The sequence below is a fragment of the Myotis yumanensis genome, unplaced genomic scaffold (assembly GCF_028538775.1).
Source record: "Myotis yumanensis isolate MYYU_CA2020_CCGP unplaced genomic scaffold, mMyoYum1.0.hap1 SCAF_8, whole genome shotgun sequence".
NCBI classification, from domain to species: Eukaryota; Metazoa; Chordata; class Mammalia; order Chiroptera; family Vespertilionidae; genus Myotis; species Myotis yumanensis.
The window spans coordinates 18,337,889-18,364,788 of record NW_027223759.1 but is presented as its reverse complement, the minus strand read 5'-3'; the positions used below and the strand labels follow the sequence as shown (position 1 = coordinate 18,364,788).

Genomic DNA, 26,900 nt, shown 5'->3' with positions numbered 1-26,900 from the left:
ATGGCATTTTAACAGTTTCTCAGTTGTCACTTATGTCCACTGGAATAAAAAGGGTGGAGAGGGGCAATTGAAGCATTTGCCTTTGGGGATAAGTATTTAATCACCGTTTAAAATTGGTGAAATTATGGTGTAATAAAAAGCAGACCTTCTTCAGGATGGTTTTATTATTATTTTAAATTCTCTGCAGACAGTGTACCCCACATAAGGGTCTCTGAAAGCCTACTCTAGGTATGTCGTTGCTGTAGTCCAAGCTCTTTAATTCTGGGTCGTAGCATGGACAGCCTCACTATTCTCTCTGCTTCCATTCTTGCCCTGGATACAGTGGGTGGGGGAGGAGGGTTCTACATAGTTGTCAACTTGTTTTTTATTTGCTGGCTTAGTCTAATATAAATTATGCTGTGATGGCATACAGAGCATATTACATGCAGAACAATTTAATTTACAGTTTTCACAGTTATTACCTTCAGATTCATGTCTATTGCTTCAATTTGGTTTGTCAATAAAGTTTTATCTAATTCAAATCACTAAGCCCCAGAATTTGGAACAGTACCTGGAAGATAGTATCTTATACTAAATACATGTCAACCGAATTAACAAAATTTCCACCATTAGACTAATCAAAATACAAAAGAGAGAATGATAAAATTCTTGGATAGAAGGCATGGCATGAAATGCTTATCTATTATTTAGAGGTGTTTATCAAACTAATCATTTAAAACATTTACAGAGTATTGATTTTCATAATACAAATACCACACTATTTCTTTCAAGTTTTGGGGGGTGGGGTAGGGGAGTACATGGTAAGGGATGCTGTATGAAGATGATTTTAAACTATTTTTACTTATACTCTTCTTATTTACAAGTGTGAAAAGATACTCTGAGCTCAAGCATCCTTAGTAAATCATATTCGAATATTGCTTGAAATTTAATTTTAGATAAGTATAACTGCAAGTTATCACAAGTACCCACTGTGCAGGCTTCGTCTTCCGCAGCGCCATGCTATTTGCACATCATTTGAACTACAATTTCCCTTAAAGGATTATCCTATTTAAAAGTATCAGCTTGGCAGATTAAGGATGATTATCTATTTAATTTTGTATATACAGTCTATTAAAAAGAAGACAAATGCTTGGGCTACTTGACTTTGGGCTATGAAGTATGTGTGGACTGCAAATTTTAACCATATTAATTTTAAATCTAATAAACTATTATGTGCTATTAAGTTAAAATAATACATTCTTTTTAATACAATAATTTTATGTACCTCAGAAAAACTCAAAGGTCTGATTGTCTTATTTCTTTATACAAATGCATTTTTTAGAATACTATAGGCACAAAATGTCATTGTCATATTTCAAAGTGAGCTATGCTAACATGTACATGTAATTTTTATTATATCTGCAAACATATAGGCATAGCTAATTATATGCATTCAAATATTTTATTGCGTAGGTGATATGAAGATATAGCTAGTTATGAAATTTATTTTTCACACTTGGTATAGAGATACAAATCTTTTTAAAGTGTTGTAAAATGATTTGGCATTTGTAAACTATTATATGCATATAACTACTGTAAATATATTTAAAAGTCTTCATTACATTAATACTATATAAAATAAATCTTCATCAAATATTATGGCATTCATTTAGAATTTGTTATTGTTTGGGCATCTTCTAGATTGAAATTGTTTGTATATAATTATGAATATAGACTTTGTAATGGACTTCCAAGGAAATATTTTATTTGCATGTGAAAATATTTTCAAGCACCTTTTGTCATCTATGCCCACAATGTTACAAATATGTAGTACAGCTACATTAGAGAGCTAAGCAACAATGAAAACTACACTTGAAAAAATACTACACAAAATTGAGGAATTGATAGCACAATTGTGACTTTTTTGTAGAATCCAGGTAATTGCAGCTGCAGTAGTTGATTGAGTCTGCACAAGGCTATAATTTGGAAGGTTAATAAGTTATTTCCTGCTCTGATTTAACCAGAATGGGTCACATCCTTACTATCTCATATAGTCCTTATAAGAAGAGTTTGATTGAGTCATTGACTTACTAAAATGAAGGAGTTTATGCTTTTTTTTTTTGTCAAGACTCCTGTTGAAACAGGGACTGAATGTATTGCTAGTTGTGCAAGAATAAAAACTGGTATTTGCCCAGTGGCTCAGTGGTTAAGCATCAACCTATGAACCTGGAGGTCATGGTTTGATTCCAGATCAGGGCACATGCCTGGGTTGCAGGTTCGATCCCCAGTCTAGGGAATGCAGAATGCAGCTGATCAATGATTCTCTCTCAGCACTGATGTTTCTATCTCCCTTTCCCTCTCTCTTCCTCTCTGAAATCAATAAAATATATTGAAAAAATTGGTATTGTTGAGCAATACAGATGTCATTTATATTTGAGACTCAATTTTTTAAATGTCTTTTCATTTTGTTGACAGTTTGCTGTGCAAAAATTTAGTTTGATGTAGTCCCATTTGTTTACTTTTTCTTTTGTTACCTTACCCTAGAAGATAAATTAGAAAAAAATATTGCTACAAGAAATGTTCCAGATTTTACTGTCTATGTTTTCTTCTAAGGTTTCTATGGTTTTAGGTCTTACATTTAAGTCTTTAATTCTCCTTCTTCTTCTTTTATTGATTTTGGAGAGGAAGGGAGAGAGTGAGAGAGAGAGAAACATCAATGATGAAAGAGAATCCTTTATTGGCTACCTCCTGCACTTCCCAGACTGTGGATCAAACCTGAAACTCCGGCATGTGCCCTGACCGGAAATCAGATCATGACCTCCTGGTTCATAGGTCGACACTCAATCCCTGAGCCATGCCGGCCAGGCCATGCCTCTCATTTTAGAGATGATAGAGTTGAGGTCCAAAGAGATTAAGTGTCCTGCTCAATTTCATGTTACAAATCATAAATGAACAACAATATTTATTCTTTAGAGCCTCACTTTGTGATTGATGTCCTTTGCTGACTCATAAAATGTGAATAATTTGTAGATGTCTCTACAAATTCAATCCAGACTCAGAAAAGATATTTGTGAGTATTGGGGATATTAAATGATTACTTTTAAAACTGTAAAGGCAATTCCAAAAGGGAGGCTTTGTAGTTTGTATAATGATGTCATTAGTTTAAGTATATAACATTTCTTTTGTAAATTTATCTTTATTGTTGAAAGTGTGAGAGATGTCCACTTTTTCCCCCCATTAACCCATTCTAGCCCACACCCGCACCCTGTTCCAGGCCTTCACCACGCTATCTGAAAGAAACAGGCTTTGTAACATGTATACATTTTACTCTTTTTAGAAGTCAGTAACTTATTTATCGTAATCTGTCATAATTTACTCAATCCAAATACATTTCAGTTCTCAGAATTGATGATCCATTGCTAGGATAATAGTCTAAATACTTAACAACTGATATTGCATTGTCAACAACCATTCAGAATGAACAGTAAACAATCAAAACTGGCTTATAGTCATAATACTTTATACAACTGCGAATAGTATCCCTGAATTAATATATCTTTGGTTGATATGCCTTTAAAGTTTTCAAGGTGTCCCTACTATCAGTATAATATTATTTTTCAAACTTTCCATCAGGTAAATAAAATTGCCTCTAACACAGGGCTTAGCATGACAAAACCAAATCTACTAGTAAAAGTATAGCTGTTTTTTTGTTTGTTTGTTTTTAAAGATAGGTATAAAACAATCCCTGTAAATTGCTATAATTTTTCCTTTTACAATTTTCTAGAGCTAAAGATTAAATGAAATGCAACTCAGGCTTTCAAAGACTACAAATGTGTGTATTCATTAATATACATGTGTAACTAAAGCTCTCCAAACTCTTTAGAATGGGAGAAATGGAACAAAACTCATAGTTCTGTGATGATAAAAGGGAAAGCACCTTGCCCAGCTTCTAGAGTATAATTTACTTCATTCCAGGTATTAGTCATAGGCTGGGGTCTACAAGGGAGATCAGATCCATAATCTGATTTCCTTTAGTTTTCCAGTTCCTTTCTCCAGTGCCGGAGAGGCCCATATTCTACTCGAGGACAAAACGATTTTGCATACACAATAGAGCCACTCAAAAGGAGGGAGAAATAAAGGGACTATATATAATTGAGCTGGGTCATCGGGGTCACCTTTCCCCTTATATTTTAGCCTCTCTCCTTGTGTCTTTCTTTCTCAGGAAATTGATGTGGTAGAAAGGACTGGCTTTTAGGAGGAGAAACTTAGATTGGCTCTGCCATCTGCCTTAGATGATAAAAGACGTTAGCTTGCTTCCTTTTATTCTTATTTCAGTTTCTAATCAGGCTGGGACTTAAAAGAAATGGCAGAAATAAGGGCCCTGCAGGTGCTCACATAATTCATACTGAGGTGTAGGGTTGGAGTCTCAAATCCCATTAGGAACACACAAGCATTTAGAATACCCCCTTGCGCATAAGACACATCACAAACCTGGCAGATAATAGTAGTGATATTCTCTTTTCTTCTTCCAGAGACAACAAATTGCCAACTAGTGACAGGATTCTGTGTCTTTAGTCAGCACTGAGTCAAACACTGTCAAGTGGTCATTAATGGGATTATTTCAATATTCACAGAAAATGAATCACTTCTAATAGACCATAAATCAATATAAAACTGAATACTATTAGTAAAATGAGAGGCAGAATAACATGTTTAAATTCTGGTCTCTGCACTTAGATGGCTTTGAACTCTGACATCACGTCTGATCAGCCAGGTGTCACTGTGCTTGCTGTTGACTTTTTGTCCCAGTTTCCTCCTCTGTGAAAAGGGGAATAACTAACCATCTCCCTGAGCTGGAGGGAAGATTAAATGGGTTTTCACATGAGCCAATTAGGTAGCTCCTTGGACATTAGTGAAGGGGACTAGGTCCAGAGCGTGGGCTGAGGTTGCCTCACTACTGAGGTAACACTCCACTTCCACAATGTTTTTCCTGTAGAGTCAGATGTTAAGTATTTTAGGCTTCACAGGCCATATGGTCTCTGCTGCAAATACCCAGTTCTGCTGCTGTGGTGTGAAACCAGGCTTAGACAATATGCAAATGAGTGGGTGTGGCTGTGTTCCATTAAAACTCTACCTGAACACAGGTCAAGCTGGCCCATGGGCTAGAGTTTGGCAATCTTTTCTCTACCTACTGTCCTTTTGAATGGCAAGATTTGTTTCACTCTGGTTGGTAGGGATAAAAACCATTCCTAGGCTTGTGTGAGCTCTGGGGAAGTTTCCTTTTAATTCCAGACAGATTTTTCCCTGGCCTTATCTTAGCAGATACTGGTTACTATATTTTGAAAAATCATGGAGGGGGCATATACTTTTCATATTTTCCAATGGGGTCACCCCTCCCCCATTTTACAATTTTGATTGTGGTTTTGCTTGTAGAGAATATTTAGGTTTTTCTCAAATAGTAGGAAACCTTGCCCCTTTTGATGATCTGATACTAATAAGCTTTCCACTGAAATTCCTCATCTGGCTCAAACTTTAGCTTCTGCATTGTCTAGGGATGTGACTTTGCAAACGTGCCGAAATTATCTTTGACAGAGGAGACAAATGCGTGTGCTGCTAAACTACATAAACATGAGGCAGTGAGAAATGTAGAAGTGTAAGTATAAATTCTCACAGTTCATTTTTATTACTTCACACAATTCCATTTAACATTTTCTGAAATTGTAATAAATCGTTGAATGATAAAACATATGGCATTTGAGTATTCCAAGTGAGAGATATTGTTTAGATAGTGAGTATTTGCAGAAATGTGTAGCATTATATTACCAGGAGGCTCTCTGTTGAATGAGAAAGGAACACTTATCCTTTTACAAATATACAAGTTATAAATATATACTAATATATGTATATATCTGTAAACACTGATAATCTGTTTGTCACAAGCAATGTATTTGCAAATATAACATTATGTAAATAATGCTATGCCATTTGCAACTCCACTTTTAAATGTGTGAGAAGCAGATTTCTTATAGTAACAGAAAAGCTAAACTCTAGACAGTGATTCATATGTCTTTAAACCTTTTGATTTTAATATATTGTATATGTACTGTTATATACAACCTTACCTCTCCGTTAACCATTTAAATTATTCTTACCATTACATGAACATGAGGTTTGACCCTTGTTTTTAATAGCTATTCATTAGTGTTTTATAGTTTCATTAGAAACTTCCTACACTCTCACACAACCTTAGGCATCTTATTTGTACAACAAAATATACACACATTTTTCTCATCCATGAAATGATTGGAATGACTTTCTCAGATCCCTCCCTAGCTAGCAATAACATGGAAGGTGATTGTACTAGTAATTCCACATTATAGGATATACATTATCCCTTTGAAACACATCAGAACACTATAAAACATGATCTCCTCCATGGAGAATCTTAGTTCATAGAGATTAAATAATCTGCTTACAGTCTAAGAGACGCTGAAGACCCAAGGCTTGGAATTATAATATATATTCTTTTACTATATCACTGGTTTTCAAATATTTTTATCAAAGATACTTTTTAAAAATGATACACTATGAGAAATAACAAAGAATGTCCTAGATGTATATAACAGCACAATTTAACTCTGTCAGAATTTCAACCTGGAAACATGAGTTGACACAACTAATGGGAGCCCTCAGTAAATGTTAACTATTCTCAAGTGTCAATTCTTCCTGCATTTATAAAAAATTGTGAATAAAAGTATGTCAAATAGAAGTGCATTTTGAGCTTATTAAATTAGATATGATTTTATCCTCATAGTCCAAATATTTTTGGTATAATTTTGTTGTACTATCTTTCAAATAATCTTTTCCTGAATAAATGCAGATTAGAAGAGATTTATGTGCCCCTATCCTTATTCTGATTTTGCTCTGCTCTTGACTTGTACTTCTTTACTTCCTTAATATGAACATAATTTCTGGTGTTTGACTGTGATTTTCAGGTCTCTGTTCAAGCCCTCATTAGAGCTTGCATTTGCTCTCCTTCGTTCCTTCAACCTTTGATATATTTCAACCTCTTAAAATCTCTTCCATTTAAATATCTATGACAGAAGCACAAATTTCTCATTATTAAATGAGAAAAAGGCTCATGGCATTAATTTTTCAAACAGAATTAATGTTAATTATATTATGTTTCTTAAAGAAATGGTCAAAGGGTTGGGAAGGTCAAGTTGAAATTATATGCCTTCTAGCTTTCAATGTTTTGATTATGTAGTCCTGCACTTATGTTCCCAGTAACCAAGGCATGGAAACAACCAAAGTATACTTCAATAGATGATTGGATAAAAAAGATGTGATACATAGTATATATAATGAAATACTACTCAGACATAAGAAAAGATGAAATACTGCCATTTGTGATAACATGGATGAGCCTGGACAATATTATGTTAAGTGCAATAAGTAAGTCAGAAAAAAGCCAATAAACATATGATTTCACTCATTTGTGGGATATAAAACTGAAACTCATAGACACAGACAACAGAGGGAAAGGGGTGGAGGGGAAGTAAAGGGTAAACAGGGCCAAATATTGGTGATGGAAGATGATTTTACTTTGTGTGGTGGGCACACAATGCAACATACACATCATGTATCACAGATTTGTACACTTAAAACCTATATAATAGGTTTAACTACTGTTACCCCAAGAAATTTAATTTAAAAGATAAATTTATGTCCTCAAACTGATGAAGTGGTTTCATTAACAGGGTCCCTGGTTTAAACTCTTTGACTTTTAAGTTTCTTATTGTTCTGCCCATGATCCTCATACTTTAATATTAGTGAATTATCAAGAATACAACAGTCATGGAGAGAAAAAATAGGTTTGTTTTTCTAAAGACTTTAAGTTGATATTGTCGTATGATAATAAGATTGGTATTATATTTATTTAAAATCAAGTTTGCCTGACCAAGTTATAGAGAAGAAATTTCAGGCTGTATGACAAAAACAGTAAAAAGCAAGTGGCAACATTTTTAATAATGACAGTAAAATATATATCTATTATTAGTTGCACAGCATTTCAAAATACCTTTAATTTATATTATTATAAAGTATAATTAAAAGTTTTGAAATTTCAGGGTTCAAAATTCAAGAACATAAATACTTAGATGCTAAATAATACAAAGGTATTTAAAGATGTGAAATGTTTGTGAAAACCAAATAAAAACTCCTTTAGCACTATGATGTCAAGGTAAAATTTGTCTATTGAAAGTATAAATTTAAATCAATAGGCTGTCACACTGTAAAATTAAATTCTCAGAGTTGGGGATCTTTTATTATTCTGTACAGAATTTTAAAAAATATGTTTGAACTCTAGTGGACCATAATTGTCTTAATGTCTAAAACATTTTTAAAGAAGCCATTCTTATTAGCATGGTTCATATACTAATCTGTAACAGGAACACAACTTAAAGATTGTTAAGAAGGCAAACTTACTGTATTCTAAATCTCAGCTGTGTGATGGGAATATCATGAAACCAGTGTCACAAAACACACAATTGTCATATGTCTCTATAATTACTACAAACTTTCTGAAATACAGATTAATATGGACTATTTTTAAATGAAACATTATATATATATTTCTTCATCTAAAATAGTTATCTCTGGCGAGGATGCAGAGAAAAAGGAACCCTCGTGCACTGCTGGTGGGAATGCAGACTGGTGCAGCCACTGTGGAGAACAGTATGGAGTTTCCTCAAAAAACTGAAAATGGAACTCCCATTTGACCTAGTGATCCCACTTCTAGGAATATATCCCAAGAAACTAGAAATACCAATCAGAAAGAATATATGTTCATAGCAGCACAATTCACCATAGCTAAGGTTTGGAACTAGCCTAAGTGCCCATCAGCAGATGAGTGGACTAGAAAACTGTGGTACAACTATACAATGGAATACTATGCTGCAGTAAAAAGGGAGTTCTTACCATTTGCAACAGCATGGATAGAACTAGAGAGCATTATGCTAAGTGAAATAAGCCAGTCAGAGAAAGATAAATACCATATGATCTCATTTATGGAATATAATGAACATAAACTGATGAACAAAAACAGATCCAGAGACAAAGAAACATTGATCAGACCATCAAACCTTAGAGGGAAGGTAGGGGCGGGTGGGGGTAAGGGGAAAAGATCAATCAAAGGACTTGTATGCATGCATATAAGCCTAACCAATGGACACAGACAACAGGGTGTGAGGGCATGAGTGGTGTGGATGGGGGGGAAATGGGGGGATAAGGACACATATGTAATAATTAATCAATAAAGAAATTAATAAAATAGTTATCACTATAACTTGGTCTATCTACCACAAATTACTATCAAAGATTTTAAAAAATTCTCAAAATTTAAAACACGTATCACACTAGCAAAGAAAAGTAATATTATCCAATAATATATATATATTTTTACTTAGAACAGGCTATAATTAAAAATAAAGATGTAACTGCAATTTTAACCTTCTAAACAGACGACTGGAATTATTGTGGGGTTCATATCAGTTGTCACACTATTTATCATTAGCAAGGATAAACACAATCAAATAATTACACAGAGCATATAATTGCAACAATAAATGAATATAGATATATTACAAATAAACTGTAAAATCTAAAGAATCTGAGGTAATTTGGCAAATTTAAATTGCCCCATGAAAATATTTCCATTTTATCTTGACAACCTTTTGTTCTTCTTTACTCTCAGTCATTTTGCCTTCAGAAAGAGCAATGTACTTACCTTGGATGGTGACTTTAAGGGATACAGGCTCCAAGGTTTTAGTGGTGCTGCCAGGAACTTGTGTTATATACATTTACACTCACTTACCTCCTCTATTTTTCTTCCTTCTCATATAAGATAAAGATGTTTTCATAATATGACATATGATACAAAATGTAATGAGATATAATGTAATATATTCTAAGATAACAGTAAGAACAGAAATGCACATAGGAGGAAACAAAGGGGAAACAGTGGTTAGACTGGTCACAAGTAAACAAAATCCTACCTGATGAATCAAAGTTCACCTCATTGCCAGGACTTGGACCTACATCAATGGACACAATTGGTAAGAGTTTCCGAAAGTCCCATAGTTTTGTGACCCCACAGGAATCGCAGGATGCTATCATGTGACCCTTTAAAGAATATTAAAAAAAGAAGTGCATTTACATATATATATAATATGTAGTAACTCACACACACACAAGATAAGTGTTATAATTTTATTAAATCCACAAGAATACATTGCTCTAAACTAAAAGTTACTCATTATACCTTTGTCTGAAACATAATGTTGCTATAAAATAGTAATGTAAGCACTATATAAAATTACATAATACATTTTGGAATATTATTTTATAGGAAATCATTTATTTTGGCTGATTTAATTATATCAGAAGATATAGTAAAACAAAAATACACACACCCATATAGTTCATGTACAGATACACATATCATGTTGGGTGGGGTTAAAAAATAGATTTACAGTTATTTGTATGGAAATAATACAATATTAATAAATAACACAAGAATAAAATCTGTGTTTCATGTACTCACAATTGTAAAACTACTTTTGCCATGCCCTGTGTCATATATGTGATCTACACATGAAAACTATATACATGAAAACATTGTACTAAAAGGGGGGCATCGTACTTTATACGTTGTAATTAGTTAGTACTAATACTTTATATCTCAAGTGGAGTGAAAAAGCAGAGATAGTAAACAAATGCAACAAAAGAAGAGTTTTTAATCACTGAAGGTAGAATCACTAGGGCCAGACGCAACTGATGGCAAGGAAACAGTCTCTGCTGTGGTCATTTAGACAAAATTACTAGACATATGTGGGGCTTTGGGGTTATATGTATTAGGATAAGGATGAAGGTAATTGGATAAAGGAGATGAAAACAAAAGGAAGGGTGAATGCATTCAATTGTTATGGAAACAGGAATGGGTATTTTCCCAATATAGAAGCACCAGCATGGATGCACTAGGTCCAAGCTGAAGGTTTATTCACTCCTCATGCTGGCCTCTCAGATGTTTATTGATCATCTACTTTCTGTCAGGGACCAGGATATAGTGATGAGTAAGAGGGGTTTCCGTTCTCCAGCAATTCATAATATATGCTCACTCTCATCATCCTGCCATTTAAATTCTCTCTACTCGGCAATTAAATATAAGTATTGGCCACATCGGGCCTATAAATAATGTTTATGATGCCATTATACTGTTTGCCATGCAATATATACAGTATCTCTTTCAGCTTCAGCTTACTTTTTTAATGTTAAATAAAAAGTATATTCATTTTCTTCCTAAATATTCTAAAATGTTAAATAACTTGACTATTGTACAATTCTCCTTCTTACCATTTTTAATTAGCTCACATAATTTTTTTCTCATTTACTCCTTGATTTCTATTCTTTTTCTCAAAAATGTGTTATGTTACAGTCCAAGTGGACTCTGCTTTTCCCTAAACATATCAGAAATGCAACAAATGCCATTAGTTTTAAAATTCTATGACTGTAATCACAAGTGAAGCAATACAGCAACCTTGTCCCCAATTTCATAAAGGGGATGTTTAATCTTTTTTATGACTTAAAAGGAACATGGAGAACTTGGAATGTTTTCAGATATGTAAACATGTATTGTAAGAATTGTGAAGAATCAGTGAATTTAATTTCCAGAAGCAAAGTTCTCAGGGTCATCAGAAATATTAATGTTAGAAATTAGAAAAAATATTTCCAGATATAAGGGCTTTTTAAAACACCTTTCAGAAGGAAACAAAAAATTTTCCTTCAATTCAGAGAACTGAATATATTTAATTTAGAAGCAGCTTACACCAAAGACAGGTTATGGAATTGATTGACTTTTCTTTTCTGGGTGCTATAAACTAAAGATAATCTTAAAGTGTGCTATATACCACTGAATATTACAATTTGAGGAAATACACCTATAAATATTTCAATCACTCTTGGTGTGAAAATAAGTATTTAAATACTTTTAACATTTTTACATTTTCCTTTTACTGTTGTCAAATGACCAATGTTAAACTATCTGATAATATTACTTATTAAGTGTTTTAAATGAATCAAGTGCTGTGCTAAATGCTTGTTAATAAAGAATAGATATTATTTTAGACCATTTTGAATAATACCACTTAGCCAGATTTTTCTATTTCCCAAGATAGTTAGGAGCCATGGCAAAGTATACAGTAGGTAAATTAAATACAACAACTTATTAAGTGATAGAAATAAGTTTGTGTTCATATTTGATAACCAAGAGATAATTGGTAGTGAAGGAACAACTTAGCTGCACTTCCAATTAGCCAATGAGGCAGAGGCAGTGCCTATGGCAGTGTAGACCTCAACACATATTGGTGAAACCAATAGATGATGAATGCCTCAATGGAACTTACCTAGTTTTACTTTAGTCCAAGTCCTTCCATAACATTCTTGGAGTAAATATTAGTTCTAACCCTGATAGTTCTGAATCACTTAGAAAGAAATCAAGAGCTAGACAATATAGAGAATACAGAACCAAAAACTTGGAATATCCTCAAGACCCAACATCCCTCTTCCTCTCTCATGCAAAAAGGAAGCCCTTCTGCCAATAAATCTCTTTCCATAGGGCACTAGAAGATACTAGAATATTGCTCATCTGAACAGCATAGTGGGAGTTTTGGGGATCTAGAGGTGGAGAGGAGAGATGTGGGAGAGGGACCACCTGGCGAAAAACAAATTATTTATCTAAAACTTGTTTAGAAAAGAAAAACAATGGCTAGCTATAGTTATGTGCTAAACCTAAATGAAGAAAGATAGACTTCAAAGAAGATCTTTTCTAGAGATATTTTATTAGATGCAATAATCCCATTTTACAGATGAGAAAAATGAGGTTTAAAGAGGTCAAGTGAGTTTCCTAAAAGTACCCAGAGAGAATGAATTGTGGAGAGAATTCAAGCATAGGTCTGGTTGACTTCAGAGTCTGAGATTTAACAATAATAATCTATTTCTTGAAAAATATACCACAATATATCACAAATGTTTACATATATTGAATATATTTCCCCATTAGGATACATTTTCAGTAAGTCAATAACTCAGATCAATACTTGCCAAAAAGATGGTTCTCACAATATTATTTATAAGATGAAGTAGTAGAAATGTAAGAAAATTATTTTCAGTGGATGCCTAGATAAATAGACATGCATGCATAAAAACATACATATTTAAAACCGTAATAGTACATAACAAAACTATGATTTTAGTCTGACCAGCATGGCTCAGTGGTTGAGTGTCCATCTATGAACCAAGAGGTCATGGTTTGATTCCGAGTCAGGGTACATGCCCAGGTTGCAGGACAGATCTCTAGTGTGGGGCATGCAGAAGGCAGCTGATCAATGATTCAATGTAAATATCTCTCTTTCCCTCTCCCTTCCTCTCTGAAATCAATAAAAATATAATAAAAAATAAATAAAAACATTATTATCTTAACTATTATAATGGCATTTCCAAAAATTGTTAATACATGGGAAAACGTACATATGCAGTTCAATGGAGGAAGCAGCAAACACAATTGTTTATACTGTCTGATACACACATAAGCATATGTTGAAAATCAGAGTGGTGGGAACCAAATCAGAAATGATTATCTTTAGGTGGTAGGATAAATCATTTTTATTTTATTTGTTCCTTTTAGCATTTTTAAAATTCAAATTTAATGGAGTTAGCACATATTAATTGCTATCATCAGAAAAAAACATTTTAAATAAATAAATAATGAAATCAAAACAACATACACAATACCTGTCAAGTATTAATTTTATAACTTAAAATTCTGCTATGTAAAATGGGCAAGAAAGAGGGTTCATCAAGCAAATGGCAGAAACATTAAGCCCTAAAACATCAGCTGCTTTCAATATGTGAAGGTAATGACCTGCAACTTGGTATTAAGGTATAACTATAGTAAAATGTTTAGGCTCATTAGCAGAAAAATTAGTATTTCAAACATTTTTAGTATACTGATACATTAGTGTGTCTCTTAGGACAGGCCTGTGCAGTGTTAAGGATTAGCTCATTACACCATTTCCTCAGTACCCTAATGGCACAAATAAGGCAAAGAAATATGGAATTAGAATGGAAATAGAAAATAAAATTTGGGAATGCTCAAGTTTAAGGCTAAAGAAGAAGGGAATATAAAGCATTGGAAAGATGTAGATGAGGTTGCTGAGGTCAGTACATAATTCTTTCCTATGCTATTGTCAATCTAATAGGCATTAATGATTTGTATCACCAATCATGTCCCAGGTATATGGAAGCTTGACATGTCAAAAATAATTACTTATCATCGACAATATACAACACTTCACTACATAATCACAATAACTTGTTCAAAGGGATTTATATTTATTATCTCATTTCATCCTTCATCTTTAAGGTTAGATTATATGGCCCTATTATTCAGATGAGAAAAAAAGACTTGCAATGGTATGAAACTTGCCCAAAGTCATCGTGTTAGTAAAACAGACCCAAGATTCAAACCCAGTCAATCTGAATTAAGTGCCCAAGCTTTTAAGCTCTTAAGGAGGAAAATATTTTGCATGTTTTGACTTAGATGCTTTGGGGAATGGAATCCAAGGAAATAGTACTTAGGCGCTTAAAGTGCATATTCTGTTATAAAGGCAGAACACCCTGAAAGAACTACTAGTACTTTAACAAAACATCAACAAATATGTATTAGCAAAGAACAAATTGAACAAGCAGGCCCGATCCCCGGCCCTGGTCCAGGGCACATACAGGAGGCAACCAATCCATGTGTCTCTCTCACATCAATGTTTCTGTCTCTCCCTTTCCCTTCCACTCTCTCTAAAAATCAATGGAAAAATATCCTTGAGTGAGGATTAACAAAAAACAAACAAACAAAAACAGGTGATGACACTTCTTTTTTAAAGGACTCTGATAAAATCATTTGTCATTCATTAACTATTGACCAGACAAGCATTCCCTGTTAGAGTGGCCTAGCACCAGGTGATGGAGTGTGAGGAGGGGGAGAGAGGGAGAGAGGACAGGAAAGATGCAGGACAGAAAAGGATAAGACGTGATCCTAGACCTTAATGAGTGATAGAGTCATCTTTTTCAAAGTAATTTATAAATCTCCTAAGTGAAATGAAATGTATTGCCCTGCAACTACATTTTATAAAAATTTATACACTAGAGGCCCAGTGCACCAGTGGGGTCCTAGGCCTGGCCTGTAACCTCTCACAATCTGGGACCACTCGGGGGATGTTGGAGAGCTGGTTTTGCCCCGATCCTTGCAGGCCCGACCAAGACAGGAGGGAGCCCGATCCTGTGCGTTGAGCATCTGTCCCTGGTGGTCAGTGCACATCATAGCAACCAGTCAACTGGCCGTTCAGTCACTTAGGCTTTTTTGTACATAGATAAGAATAAAATAGATGTAGGTGAAATCTCCTCTTCAATACATAGAGAGCTTTCTTCCCCCAAACCCTTCATCCCTGGTGGAGCCACTATTCTGTTTGTTAACTTTTAGCTCAGCTCACTGCTTCTCTGCTCTTCCCATTGACCAAATCAAGTAATAGAAGATTCTGTTTGGAGTTTGAAGTGAATAGTATGTGATTCTGTTGGAGCAGCTTTTGCATTAATTTACATTAAAAAACTGGAGATCACAGGACCTCCTAGAGAGTGAAAGCTAGATGCAATTGCTACTGCACTTTTAGTAGTATACCAGGGATGACAATTTTAATGATATAGGCACTTAAATTCATTAATCTGTTGTTCTTTTTCAGGGGAGAAAAGCAGTCCTTTTATATTCCCAGAGCAATGAAGAGGGCAAGGCAGGGCATGCAAATTAGAGAAGTACTAGTCTTCTCACAGTGACCAGAAGCCTGAATGTCCACGTGAGTCTCTTACATAGGTACACACCCCAAAATATGTAGTCAGATCTGTTCCTTTCCTGGTTGGAAAAAGTTATAATTCTTTTTTTTTATTTACCTACATCAGTCCCACAAATATTTATAGAGTACTTACTAAGAATAGGGTACAAATACATATTTCCAGTAATTTCAAAATAATCATTTCTAAAGTTCCTAAAGTGCTTACTAGGAACAGGGTACAAATTCATATTTCCAGTAATTTCAAAATAATCATTTCTAAAGTGCTTAGCTAGAGCTTTAAAAAATATATGTATTTTACCTCTTCACTGTGAAATAAAACAAACCATCTAGCAAAGATAGCAACAGCACCTTAATGACTTCATTGCAGTCCCTTTTCCCATTTGTCCTTCTGCTCCTTAATCATTGCAGAATATATTATATGTAGATCCACACAAATTCTGTTAAATCTGTTTTATTTATTATGATAGCAACCTAAGGATTACTCTATTTGGCAGAAGTCTCCTTTAAAATGGCCAATTATTATTGATTAATATAGTGTGTACTGTAATAACATTGCTGGGATACACTGTAATAAATTTATTTTCTTTTAATAAGTACATAAGTGCAGTTGCATAAAATCAAGGCAGTTCTATATACATAAAAAGGATAATTTATGCATTGGTTTGTATTATCATAATGTTTAAATTACTAAGGTTCAAGTTTATGATGATAAGCTATATTTGGCTGTAGCTATATGGATGTGATTAGATAACATATTCTAAAGATCTATAGTTTGACTCATAAAAATAGGTCAGAGAGGTTAAGCTATATATATTTCACTAAAATTCATAGTCTTTGAACTATTGCTTTAGGCTGTGCTTCTGCTGGCACAGAATTTTTTAGAAACTATTTTTTTCACTAAATAATATTTTCTTGAAGATAAGAAACTTTATCCACAGAATGGAGAAAGAAAATTTACAAGCCCACAAAGGCACAGTCTAGTTTTACTATTTCTAGATAGGCAAAAGCCATCATAATAGGGAAGTCATCTATAATTTAATGATTTGGTTTCTTTCGTAATTTTATATTTGAGTATGTAAACTGAAAAACAACTATTTTAAAGAAAACATTCTATCTCAGCCTAAGAAGAGAGGAATTTTGAACTCCTTTGTTCAATTCCAAGATTAAGCCCTGTCTTTGTGGTCTTAATTTTCTTTAGTTGAGGTGGAACAAAATGTAGATGCAACCAGCATATGTTAGAAACAAAGGGATCTTTTGCTTCCCAAACAACCAAGTACAAGTCAAGAAGTATTTGCAAATGAGCATTTACACTTGAATACTTTAGGAAAAATAGAATAAAATGTGGTCTCCGAATGCAATCTAAACATAGCAGCTTATATTTCCTTAGTTGGAAAACTTGCGATTTTTTAATAACAGCCGCTGAACTGAGGTGGGGTGAGAGGCAGAGCATGGTGGTGATGGACATGCTGGGCCCGAAGGCCATTGTGAAGTCTGCCAGCGGAACTTCCAGACCATGTGTGGGGAGAGGGGACTCTGAAAGCATCTTCCCTGTAGGGCCACGCTGAGTCCACAAACGGCATTTCTGAGGAGGGGGGCAGATTCCTCCGCTCTGCCCGGTGGTGTTCATGTTAGCCAGCAGTCACTTCTTGAAGTATGATTCACAGGGTCACATTCACCCACGAACACGCAATTAAGTGGGGAAAATTACATTAACGGGGGTAATCAAGTTATCTTGTAATTATGCTTTTGAGTAAATTGGTGTGACAATTCTTTGTGCTCTAATTATGTGATTCAGAGATAATGGATGGTACATTAGACATTATAAGTAAAAGAATCTCTTTTAAAACTCAGGCTGTTATACCTGTAGTATTTCAAACATTTTCAATCCCATGCAAGTTTAGACTGACTATAATTAACCATGACTAGAGAAAAATGTATAATTTTATATTGATATTGTGATATTATTTAGAGCATTTTTTGTCCTTGGAAAACTGTTTAAATGAGACAGTTGTATTGGAAGACCACTTGCTTAAAAGGCCAAATGTTCTGAGCAGTGATATCATATTTTTATAAAAGTAATAAATATATTTTGAACTATTTTTGGCAGTACTATGCTCAGAATAAACATGGGAAGTCAGCAAAGTGTATTAAATTCGGAAATAATATTTTAAGATCAATAGCATAAAATAAATGTATTCCTGTCCCAGCAAATGTTGTCTTAACTATGTACTCTTTTAAATGCCCCTTGAGTTCTGACCTACAGTGAATTTTTGATATTTCCTAATCAATGACTATTTATTGATTACCTCTGAACCAAGAATTATGCCAACAGCTATGGGGGAAAAAAAGGTGTTACTCAGCCAAAGGATCTATTATGTTGCCAATAGTGGGACATTTTCTTTTCACATATAAACATTTTTGAAGCCAAAGATAATGCTTGGGATTATGCTAACATGGCTTCAAACATCCCACATTTTAACCAGTAACAATTTAGGTTAATAGTGATCTCTTACAGGTAAAATATCTAACCTGCTTAATCTAATCCTAGCTTTCTCCCTGTGTTCTGTGACTCCATCACACCACACTTCTACCACCTCAGGAACTTGGTCTTTGCTACTGCCTCTATTTGAATTTTTCCTTAAGATCACTGCAGGGGCCCTAGCTGGTTTGGCTCAGTGGATAGAGTGTTGGTTTGCAGACTGAAGGGTCCCGGGTTTGATTCCGGTCAAGGGTACATGCCCGGGTTGTGGGCTCAAACCCCAGTAGGGGGCTTGAAGGAGGCAGCTGATTGATGGTTCTCTCTCATTATTGATGTTTCTATCTCTCTCCCTCCCTCTCCCTTCCTCTCTGAAATCAATAAAAAAGTATTTTAAAATAAATCACTGCAGGGTTTTCTTGAATGGCATTCTCTCAGAGTCCCTCCCTGACCATTCTATTATAAGCCCCAACTCTCACCTCATTACTCTTTTCACCTGAATTTATTCTGGTCAGATAACATTTATTATTCTTGAGACTATTCATTTGTTTAATTATTTTCTTTGGTTCTTACCAAAATATAAAGTCCATAAGGATAGGAGTTGGTATTGCGCATTGCTGCACCCTCAGTATTTAGAGCTGTACTTGAGACATGGCAAGTGCTCAGTAAAGAGATGCTAAGTTAAAAGCCATGCTGAATTTTTCATATACGCCCAAAATACTGTCATTCCAAAGATGTACATATAGAAAAACAAGTGATTAGTTTTATAGTAAAAGAGGAAGTATGAAGATATATGACATCATCATGATACTTCTAATTTTCATGGAACCATCAAGAAAATTACACATGCTTGAATTAATCTTTATCCAACTGTATAAATTTCTAAAAGTTAAACTTTGGGGGCAGGTGATATAATCTTAAATGTACTATTCTTTGTTATTTACATTTTAAAATTCTAACAAAACAAAGTAGAAATAAAGGGTAAAAACCTCTATCAATTTATTATATCTAAAAGTAATTTCTAACCAATTTGTATTTTCTGTTTGTACAAATTCTTTTACTTTAATTTTTCAATCCAATTATTTTATTATGTTAAGGCAAGATTATTTCATAAATGATTAATTAAAGGATATTGCAGCATGAGATTAGTTTAAAAGACATACAATTGATTTTTAGATATGTAGGAACATTGAAATAATTCAAATATGTTATAAAATAAAATTAGCACGTTACAAGTCCCTTACCTTTTTATTCTGTTGTTGTTTCCAATTTCCTCAAATAGAACCTGCTTTGGTGTGTTTTTTTATCACATATCTAAAAGTTTTGACTTATGCAATATCTAGTTGCAATAATGAATAATAACTGACATGAAATATCAATATTGGCCAGGCTAAATGGTAGTTGACATCAAGTTGGACTGCTGAAGAAATAAACAAAATTGAAATGTTTTTGGTGTATAAGTGCTGCCTGACATCATTTGCCCTTCAGAGGATCAATAGCTGCATCACCTAAATGTTACTTGCATTGCTTTATATAAAGGGACCAGAGAGAGATGCTAAGTACTTTCTGTTTGAGATGGAATAACAAACACAATTTTAAAAAATCAGAAATTGAGTTTCCTTTCCTAAAATGCTGTGAAGATAACTTTTCTAGGTAGGCAATTAATTGCAGGTACTTGTTTGTCTGTGATTTAAAGGAAATATAAAATGAGTTAACTCATTTATGTCCATATTCAACCAACTTAGAAAAAGCAATTAACCTATCTCAGATCAAATGTAAAGCTCTTAACTGCCTAGTTATTAAATTGTATATTCTAAATGTAAAAATGAAAAAATACTCCTACTGAAGCTTATACCCATTTTTGCTCCAGTGAAGTATAACTACATCATTTCTTACTTAACATAGTAGTAGGAAGATATGAAATTTATTCTCTGATGGCTTCTGTTTTTTCATTAATGGAGAGTATTATGCTATATGAAATAAGCCAGTCAGAGAAAGACAAGTATCACATGATCTCACTTATATGTGGTATCTAATGATCAAAATAAACTGAGGAACAAAAAAGATCCAGAGATAGTGAAGCATACAACAGACTGATGTATTTCAGAGGGAAAGGGTTGAGGGAGCAGGAAAAGATTAACCAATGATTTTTTATGCATATATGCATAGCCCATGGACAGACATGAACAGGTTACTTTAAAAAGAGGTTTTTACATAAATATCTTCTTCCATTAGAAATATCGTTAAGAAATAAAGACACCAGAGCCCTAACACTATATAAAATAAAAATTGAATTTATATAGCTTTTCAGGACCATACATACATATTGTATATTATGTATTTGTTTCTGTGATTCTTGGTTGCTAGCTAGGTAACACTGAATTTTACATTTGTAGTTTCTGCTTACAAATCTAAAATTGTAGAATTTTCCTAAAATTGTGCTTATATAAATAGCCGAATACATTTTTTTAACGAAGGTAACCTAATTGCATATCCCAAAGGCATCAAACGATTAGTAAGTTTAATACTAGGTAATTCAGATTGCTGCCTGCTATATATGTACCTTATAATGCATTTATTATCACACCTTTGTCTGATAGTTTGTTTGAAAGTGAAATGTGTCACAATGCCATGTCCTTGAGAAATCCCTAAAAGTCTTTTTTCTCTTTCAGTAACTACTATCTCCTGATCTCTTGAGAATTTCTCAGCAGGTGTGTGCAACAAAACAGCTTTCAAATCAGTTGGCATAGTGAGTGTAAACTTCACTTAGGAGCGTCAGTTATCATCATAAAATATTATTTCCTTAATTAGTTATTAAATATCTGTAGCAAAGAAGAAATAAATTGATGGAACAATTCAGTGAAGTCCTGGCATGTTGATTTGGAACTGTGTAGTGACAGGCATTTCAGTGTGAACAAAGTGAGTAAACAAAACTAGGTTAGCCACTGTGACACTGGACACTGGACCTCATATTCATCATTTTGGCTTTGAAATATGTATAATTAATGTGTGTCTCCCTTGATTGCTGATTCAATAAATCTGACTTAGCTATTTCCATATTTATTAAATTTTACTATTTAGTATGTTAAATGGTGTGTCTCTTTCAGCTACAATATTGCTTACCATATAAAATGTGTAACTTACAAAATATTAGTTTACTTCACTTTAGCTTCCATTCAATTTTCCTAGGGTACATAAAGTTGCAAGCCACTTAATAGAATTTTGGCATAAATATCCACATTATATGGGCCCATGTTGCTTAAATGGCTTTGTAATATGCTAGAAATAAAATTTTGCTTGGTATCTAGAACTAATCCATAATATGTTGGCTCAACAAAGTCAATCAAATGGAAATTCCTTTCTTGAAATATAATTGTAGTTGAGCTCATTATTAACATTCTAGGGTTGACAGTGACATCGGCATAATTCAGGTGGAGCAAACAGCCTTCTTTTAGTAGAAAAAAATTTTAATTTGCATTTTTCCTCTTTCTAAAAGAATAATAACAGCACAATAGTAACAGAATTTTGACAATGCGGTCATTTTGAAATTAGATGTGGGCAATCTATCAGATTTCTTTTTTAGCTAATTGGAAGAGGGATATGGAATTAAGATTCACATTCTATTGGGAACTTGGAGACAAATTAGAATGTTAGATATAATTAAATCATAGAGTTTGAAAGGACTTGAGAGGTCATCTATCTTGTCAAATCACTTCCATCTGAGAAGAAACAAACTTAAATCATCCTTCCATGATTACTATTTGAACCCTTTTAAAGATAACTGCAATTAGCTCAGCAAAGCAAAGCAATGTTTTAACAATTTTCATCATTGGAAAAATCATCCTGATATGTAAATATCTCAAGCTTCAGATAAACATATTTGGGATGCCATCAGTTTATTTGAAAAGAGAAATATTTAAAATCTTTCAATGAAGAATTGAAAAGCTGTCCAGTTGTCCATTCAAGGTTGCTGTGTTCTAAACAGAAGGAAGTCCCTGTTTCTTTGACGGTGTTTATTCTTGGGTTGCCTTTCAAGTATTTTTGTTATCTTATGATTCTGCACTAATATTTACATGTCTATATCACACTTTCTTGACACCAAAATTAGAAAAGAAGCTTTCAAAAATGTACCCCATTAGAGTCAAGTTCAATAGGTGAGTTCCTCATTGCTCCTACAACTATAATTGTATGTTTTTGTGTCCTAAACTTCTGCAAACCTATACTACCTACATGTTTTTTCCATTGTCATAATTAATTCCCAAATGTGTTCTCCTACTGACCCTGTTAACCTACATTTACACCTGGGATTTTGTTTTATTGAAATGAATTTGTATATATGAAGAGTTAAAAAAAATTATTGGGAGAACTGAACTCACCTTAGGAGTGAAGGTGGCATCATTGATGGAATGCATGTGACCATAAAGTGACTGCTCACATTTACCCTAGGAAGACAAAGCAGAAATAAAGTCAAATAAATTCCATTCAATGTGTAAAAATAACTCGAAGGATACTTATTTGTATTTGTTTTCAAGCAATGTTTTAGTCCAATAATAAAAGTAATAGAGTCTCATGATAGAAAATGTTAGCTTTCGATATCAGCTACCATTCAGAATCAGTGCTGTGCTGATGAGTGTGCCACCAGGGCTGGTATCTACACTGGAATTCTTGTGTCCTTGCTTTTACACCCTTGAACTGGTGGTGAAATCTCACCAAATGGCACCATTATGCCATTAGTACAGTTTTCACGCCATGGGGCTGAATAGTGAAGCCCATGATTTCTACCACTGCTGGAGGTGTGGAGTCCTTTTGCTTTTAGCTATAGGATCATTTTTTTTTTATTTCAGAATTTTCAAAGTTTGGCATTGTGATCATCACAAGTATAAAAATGTTATAACACATGCACAGTAGCATTTTTAATACAAAATAAACATTTGTCTTGTGAAAGCCATACTTCACATGTACCCATTCAGATCATGTTTTCTAAACAAAGCTACAATTAACTACAAAAATGTCCAAGCTTCAGTTTAAATTATTCCAGGAAAATTGACCCATAACATATTACAAAGGGGATTTCAATGGGAGAGGGATGGCTTCACTTTTACACCAATGTTCAAAGGGCATTCTTAACTACCTGAGGGAAATAATCCAAATTCTATAGAAGAACCAGAAAATGATATACCTGGAATATTGACGATACATTTTTTTTATTATGTTATGAAATTAAGATTTAATCTAATAATATAATATTAATTCAAAAAGTTATTTTTCAGCAATTAACACATCAGGGAAAATTCAAGATACTTAGTATATATCAGTGGTCAGCAAACTCATTACTCAACAGAGCCAAATATCAACAGTACAACAATTGAAATTTATTTTGAGAGCCAAATTTTTTAAACTTAAACTATATAGGTAGGTACATTGTTATTAACTTAATTAGGGTACTCCTAAGCTGGCCTTTGCTAAAAACGTCCTCAATCTGATTGAGGTACGTTCGCTGAGGTCGACCCCTTCAAACTCTCCCATCCACACTCGTCTTGTATACTTGTTTCAGATAGATGAGTGTGGATGGGAGAGTTGGAAGGGGTCAACCTCAGCGAACTACCTCAAAACAATGTACCTCCCCCGCACTGGGTATCCCGCCGCCAGCCTGTGCCTCATCTCCTGTCACCCGACTGACCAACACCCCCCACTTCTTCTAATGCCACTTCTTCAAAATAGACTCGCCCAGGCCGAAAACCGACTTCTGTGCATGGGCCACGAAGTTTCAATCGCACTGTACATGTGTGCCCGCACGTGGTATTTTGTGGAAGAGCCACACTCAAGGGGCCAAAGAGCTGCATGTGGCTCGTGAGCCACAGTTTGCCGACCACTGGGATATATCAATGAATAAAACAAAGAACCTTGTCCCCATTGACCTTTTGGGGGGAAAGGGAGGGAATTAATATTTTTAAGAGGTATATAGTATGTCAGAAGATAAATATTATAAAAATAAGGAAAGTTGTGCAAGGGAAGGGGTATCATGAGTTTGGGGATTGAAGGGCAAAGGGAAAATCAAATTATCAAGTAGAGCAATGTGGTTTGACCACACTCAGAATGTAAGGTTTGAAGGTCTAAAATCAGTAGGGAGTTAACCAAGCAGACATGTGGAGAAAGCATTTCAGAAAGAAGGAAAGGCTAGAGCGAATGTCTCCAACTAAGAGTTCACCTGGTGTGTTTCTAGAACAGCAAGGAGCCAATGTGGCTAGAGAGAAGTCAGTCAGAAGAGTAGGTTTGCTCAAAAGGCTTCATGACTCTCTGTCTACCTTGTATTTACTTAGTCCTCTGCCATGTGAGACTAGTAGATATATTACAGGAAAGACTACAAAAAAGAGATATTAAAGATAGTGGTCACCATCATGCCTCTCATTGTTATCTGACATTCATGGAATATTTGGAATTAGGCAAAGTGGGAAAGGCTTTAACTACTAGGCTCTAAACAGCACTCACCATTGCTTTAAAATAATTAAATTTCAGATATTTTTACAGAGTTGAGACATTCTATCAATCCCTTTGCACAGACTGCAAAATTACCCATATGAATTTAAATTTCATAAAAATATATTGAACACTTTGGCACTCTCTCAGAATGGCCCCTGCCCATGTCATCCTGCTTCAGTGTCTTGATAACTGTTATAACATTAATAATGCTGAGAACTTCAAAGCATCCAAATTCCTCAAGTGGAAATAAATTATTGCAAAGACAAAAAGGTGAAGTATAAATTGTTATGATTAGCTTTCATATATTATTATTTTAGGAACTTTATGGTTTTTTTTTAGAACTAGTATCATATAGTCATATAACATTATGCTTGTAGAGTAAGTGTTAATATTTAAAGATATATTTCAATTAGCAAATTTGCCTCAAAATATTTTTTGCATTAATGAAAATTTTAAATTTGGCCCTCTTCTAAATTGCAAGCCTCTACACTATTTGATTAATTAGTAAGGAAAATGGAGTTTTCTGACGCAAATCCTGAAGGCCAAGTTTTAATTCGGAATGGAATCTCTAAGGCACTCTTGAAAAGCCCTGGAAATATGAGGAAATAATGGAAATGCTGACGGACCACATTTGTGCTGCTATAACAAAACCTGACTAGAAGATAAATGTTTCATGAATTAAGAAAAGTTAAAAAAGCTTTTTCTCTCCAGCTTTGTTCCCAAGATAAAAGTGAATGTGCTCTTTTGGTGGTAGAGGGAATATGTGGGTTACTAATATGCTCGCCTGCACATAACCTTAATCAAAAGCAATACCCAAACCGGGACACTAAAGCTTAGAATAACTTCTTTGATGAAATCTTGTCAGAATTGTTTTATTTCAAAGCGGTGAAAAATAGGGAAGAGTTGTATTAAAAAAAATCATGTGACCTAACACGTCATTGCTCCAGAGAACCTGTGTGCAAAGATCACATAATAGTTTCTATCATTGGCCCTGGGGATCGAAACATCTGGGCCTTAATTCTTGGAACCGCTTCTTAATAGCCATGTACTTTAAACAAATTTCTTCACTCCATTGTGCTTCAGTTTCCTCACTAATTCTCGAAACAAACCCAAATGTTAAATACCACTACCCGTGTCCAATGGGGTAATATTTAACCTATGGTTTTGTTTTGAAAATTAAATGAGATAATGCATGTGAACATTATCTCAGTAGAGTGCTTAGATAAAGTAAGAGCTTGACAAATATTAGCTCGCCACCATTGAAAATGCTGATAACTTCCAAATCAACATCTCTGCCCTTAGCTGTCTACCTGCCGCTTGAAAGGAAGGAGTCTCAGAGGCATCAGTGCTGTTTCTTCTGTTTGTCCCTCAGTCATTCCCCACGTGACACTGCCCTGCTTCGTGCCTTCTGTCTACTAACCCCATCACCTTGGGCACTTGGGCTGATTGGACTCCGCCAGAGGAAAGCACCAGCAGGATGTTGACAAGCAGAAAGAGGGGACAGATAAAAAACTACTTGTTCAGCTGTGATCTTGTCAGTGACCCTGTCTTCTTCCTAATTCCACAGCTCCTGTTGTGAGGTCCTCTCCCATGGCTACAGCCCATGTGTGTCCAATAATGCTCTTCTTCTCCTGCCCCTTCAGACCCAGAGGTAGTGCTGGCTTCCCATGGTTGCTAGCCGTTGAGTGCTGTGTTTGGTCCCTTTACCCTGTTCACATTTCTATAATATTCAACTGGAGTTTTCCCAGTCATCTGCTCCCTGCTGGGGACCTGTCTGATACAGCCTGTCAGACATAATATGCTAAAGCAGACTTTTTAACTCACTACTTCCCAGTTGCCTACTTGATCCTTGCCAAATCATTCCCTGTGAGGAAATGGCATCACAGTTGTTCAAACAAACAACCTAGGCAATCAAAGACCTGAGAATTAGAATACCTCTCCTTCTTTCCTCACCTCCAGCCGACTCCTCATCCAGTATACAGCTCTTCCTGAAACATGCAGCCCTGCTGTGC

The 26,900-nt window shown here is 34.5% G+C and overlaps 1 protein-coding gene across 1 annotated transcript in view; it reads right to left on the bottom strand.

Annotated features, from left to right (window-relative positions):
• The window catches only part of SPAG16 (sperm associated antigen 16), a 612,125-nt gene that overhangs the window by 168,146 nt on the left and 417,079 nt on the right, over window positions 1-26,900 (bottom strand). Inside the window, exons 14-15 of the mRNA XM_070423299.1 lie at window positions 22,785-22,850; window positions 10,035-10,161 (exon numbers count right to left, since the gene is read on the bottom strand). Of these exons, the coding sequence (XP_070279400.1) occupies window positions 10,035-10,161; window positions 22,785-22,850 (193 nt within the window). The remainder of the gene's footprint in view (window positions 1-10,034; window positions 10,162-22,784; window positions 22,851-26,900) is intronic.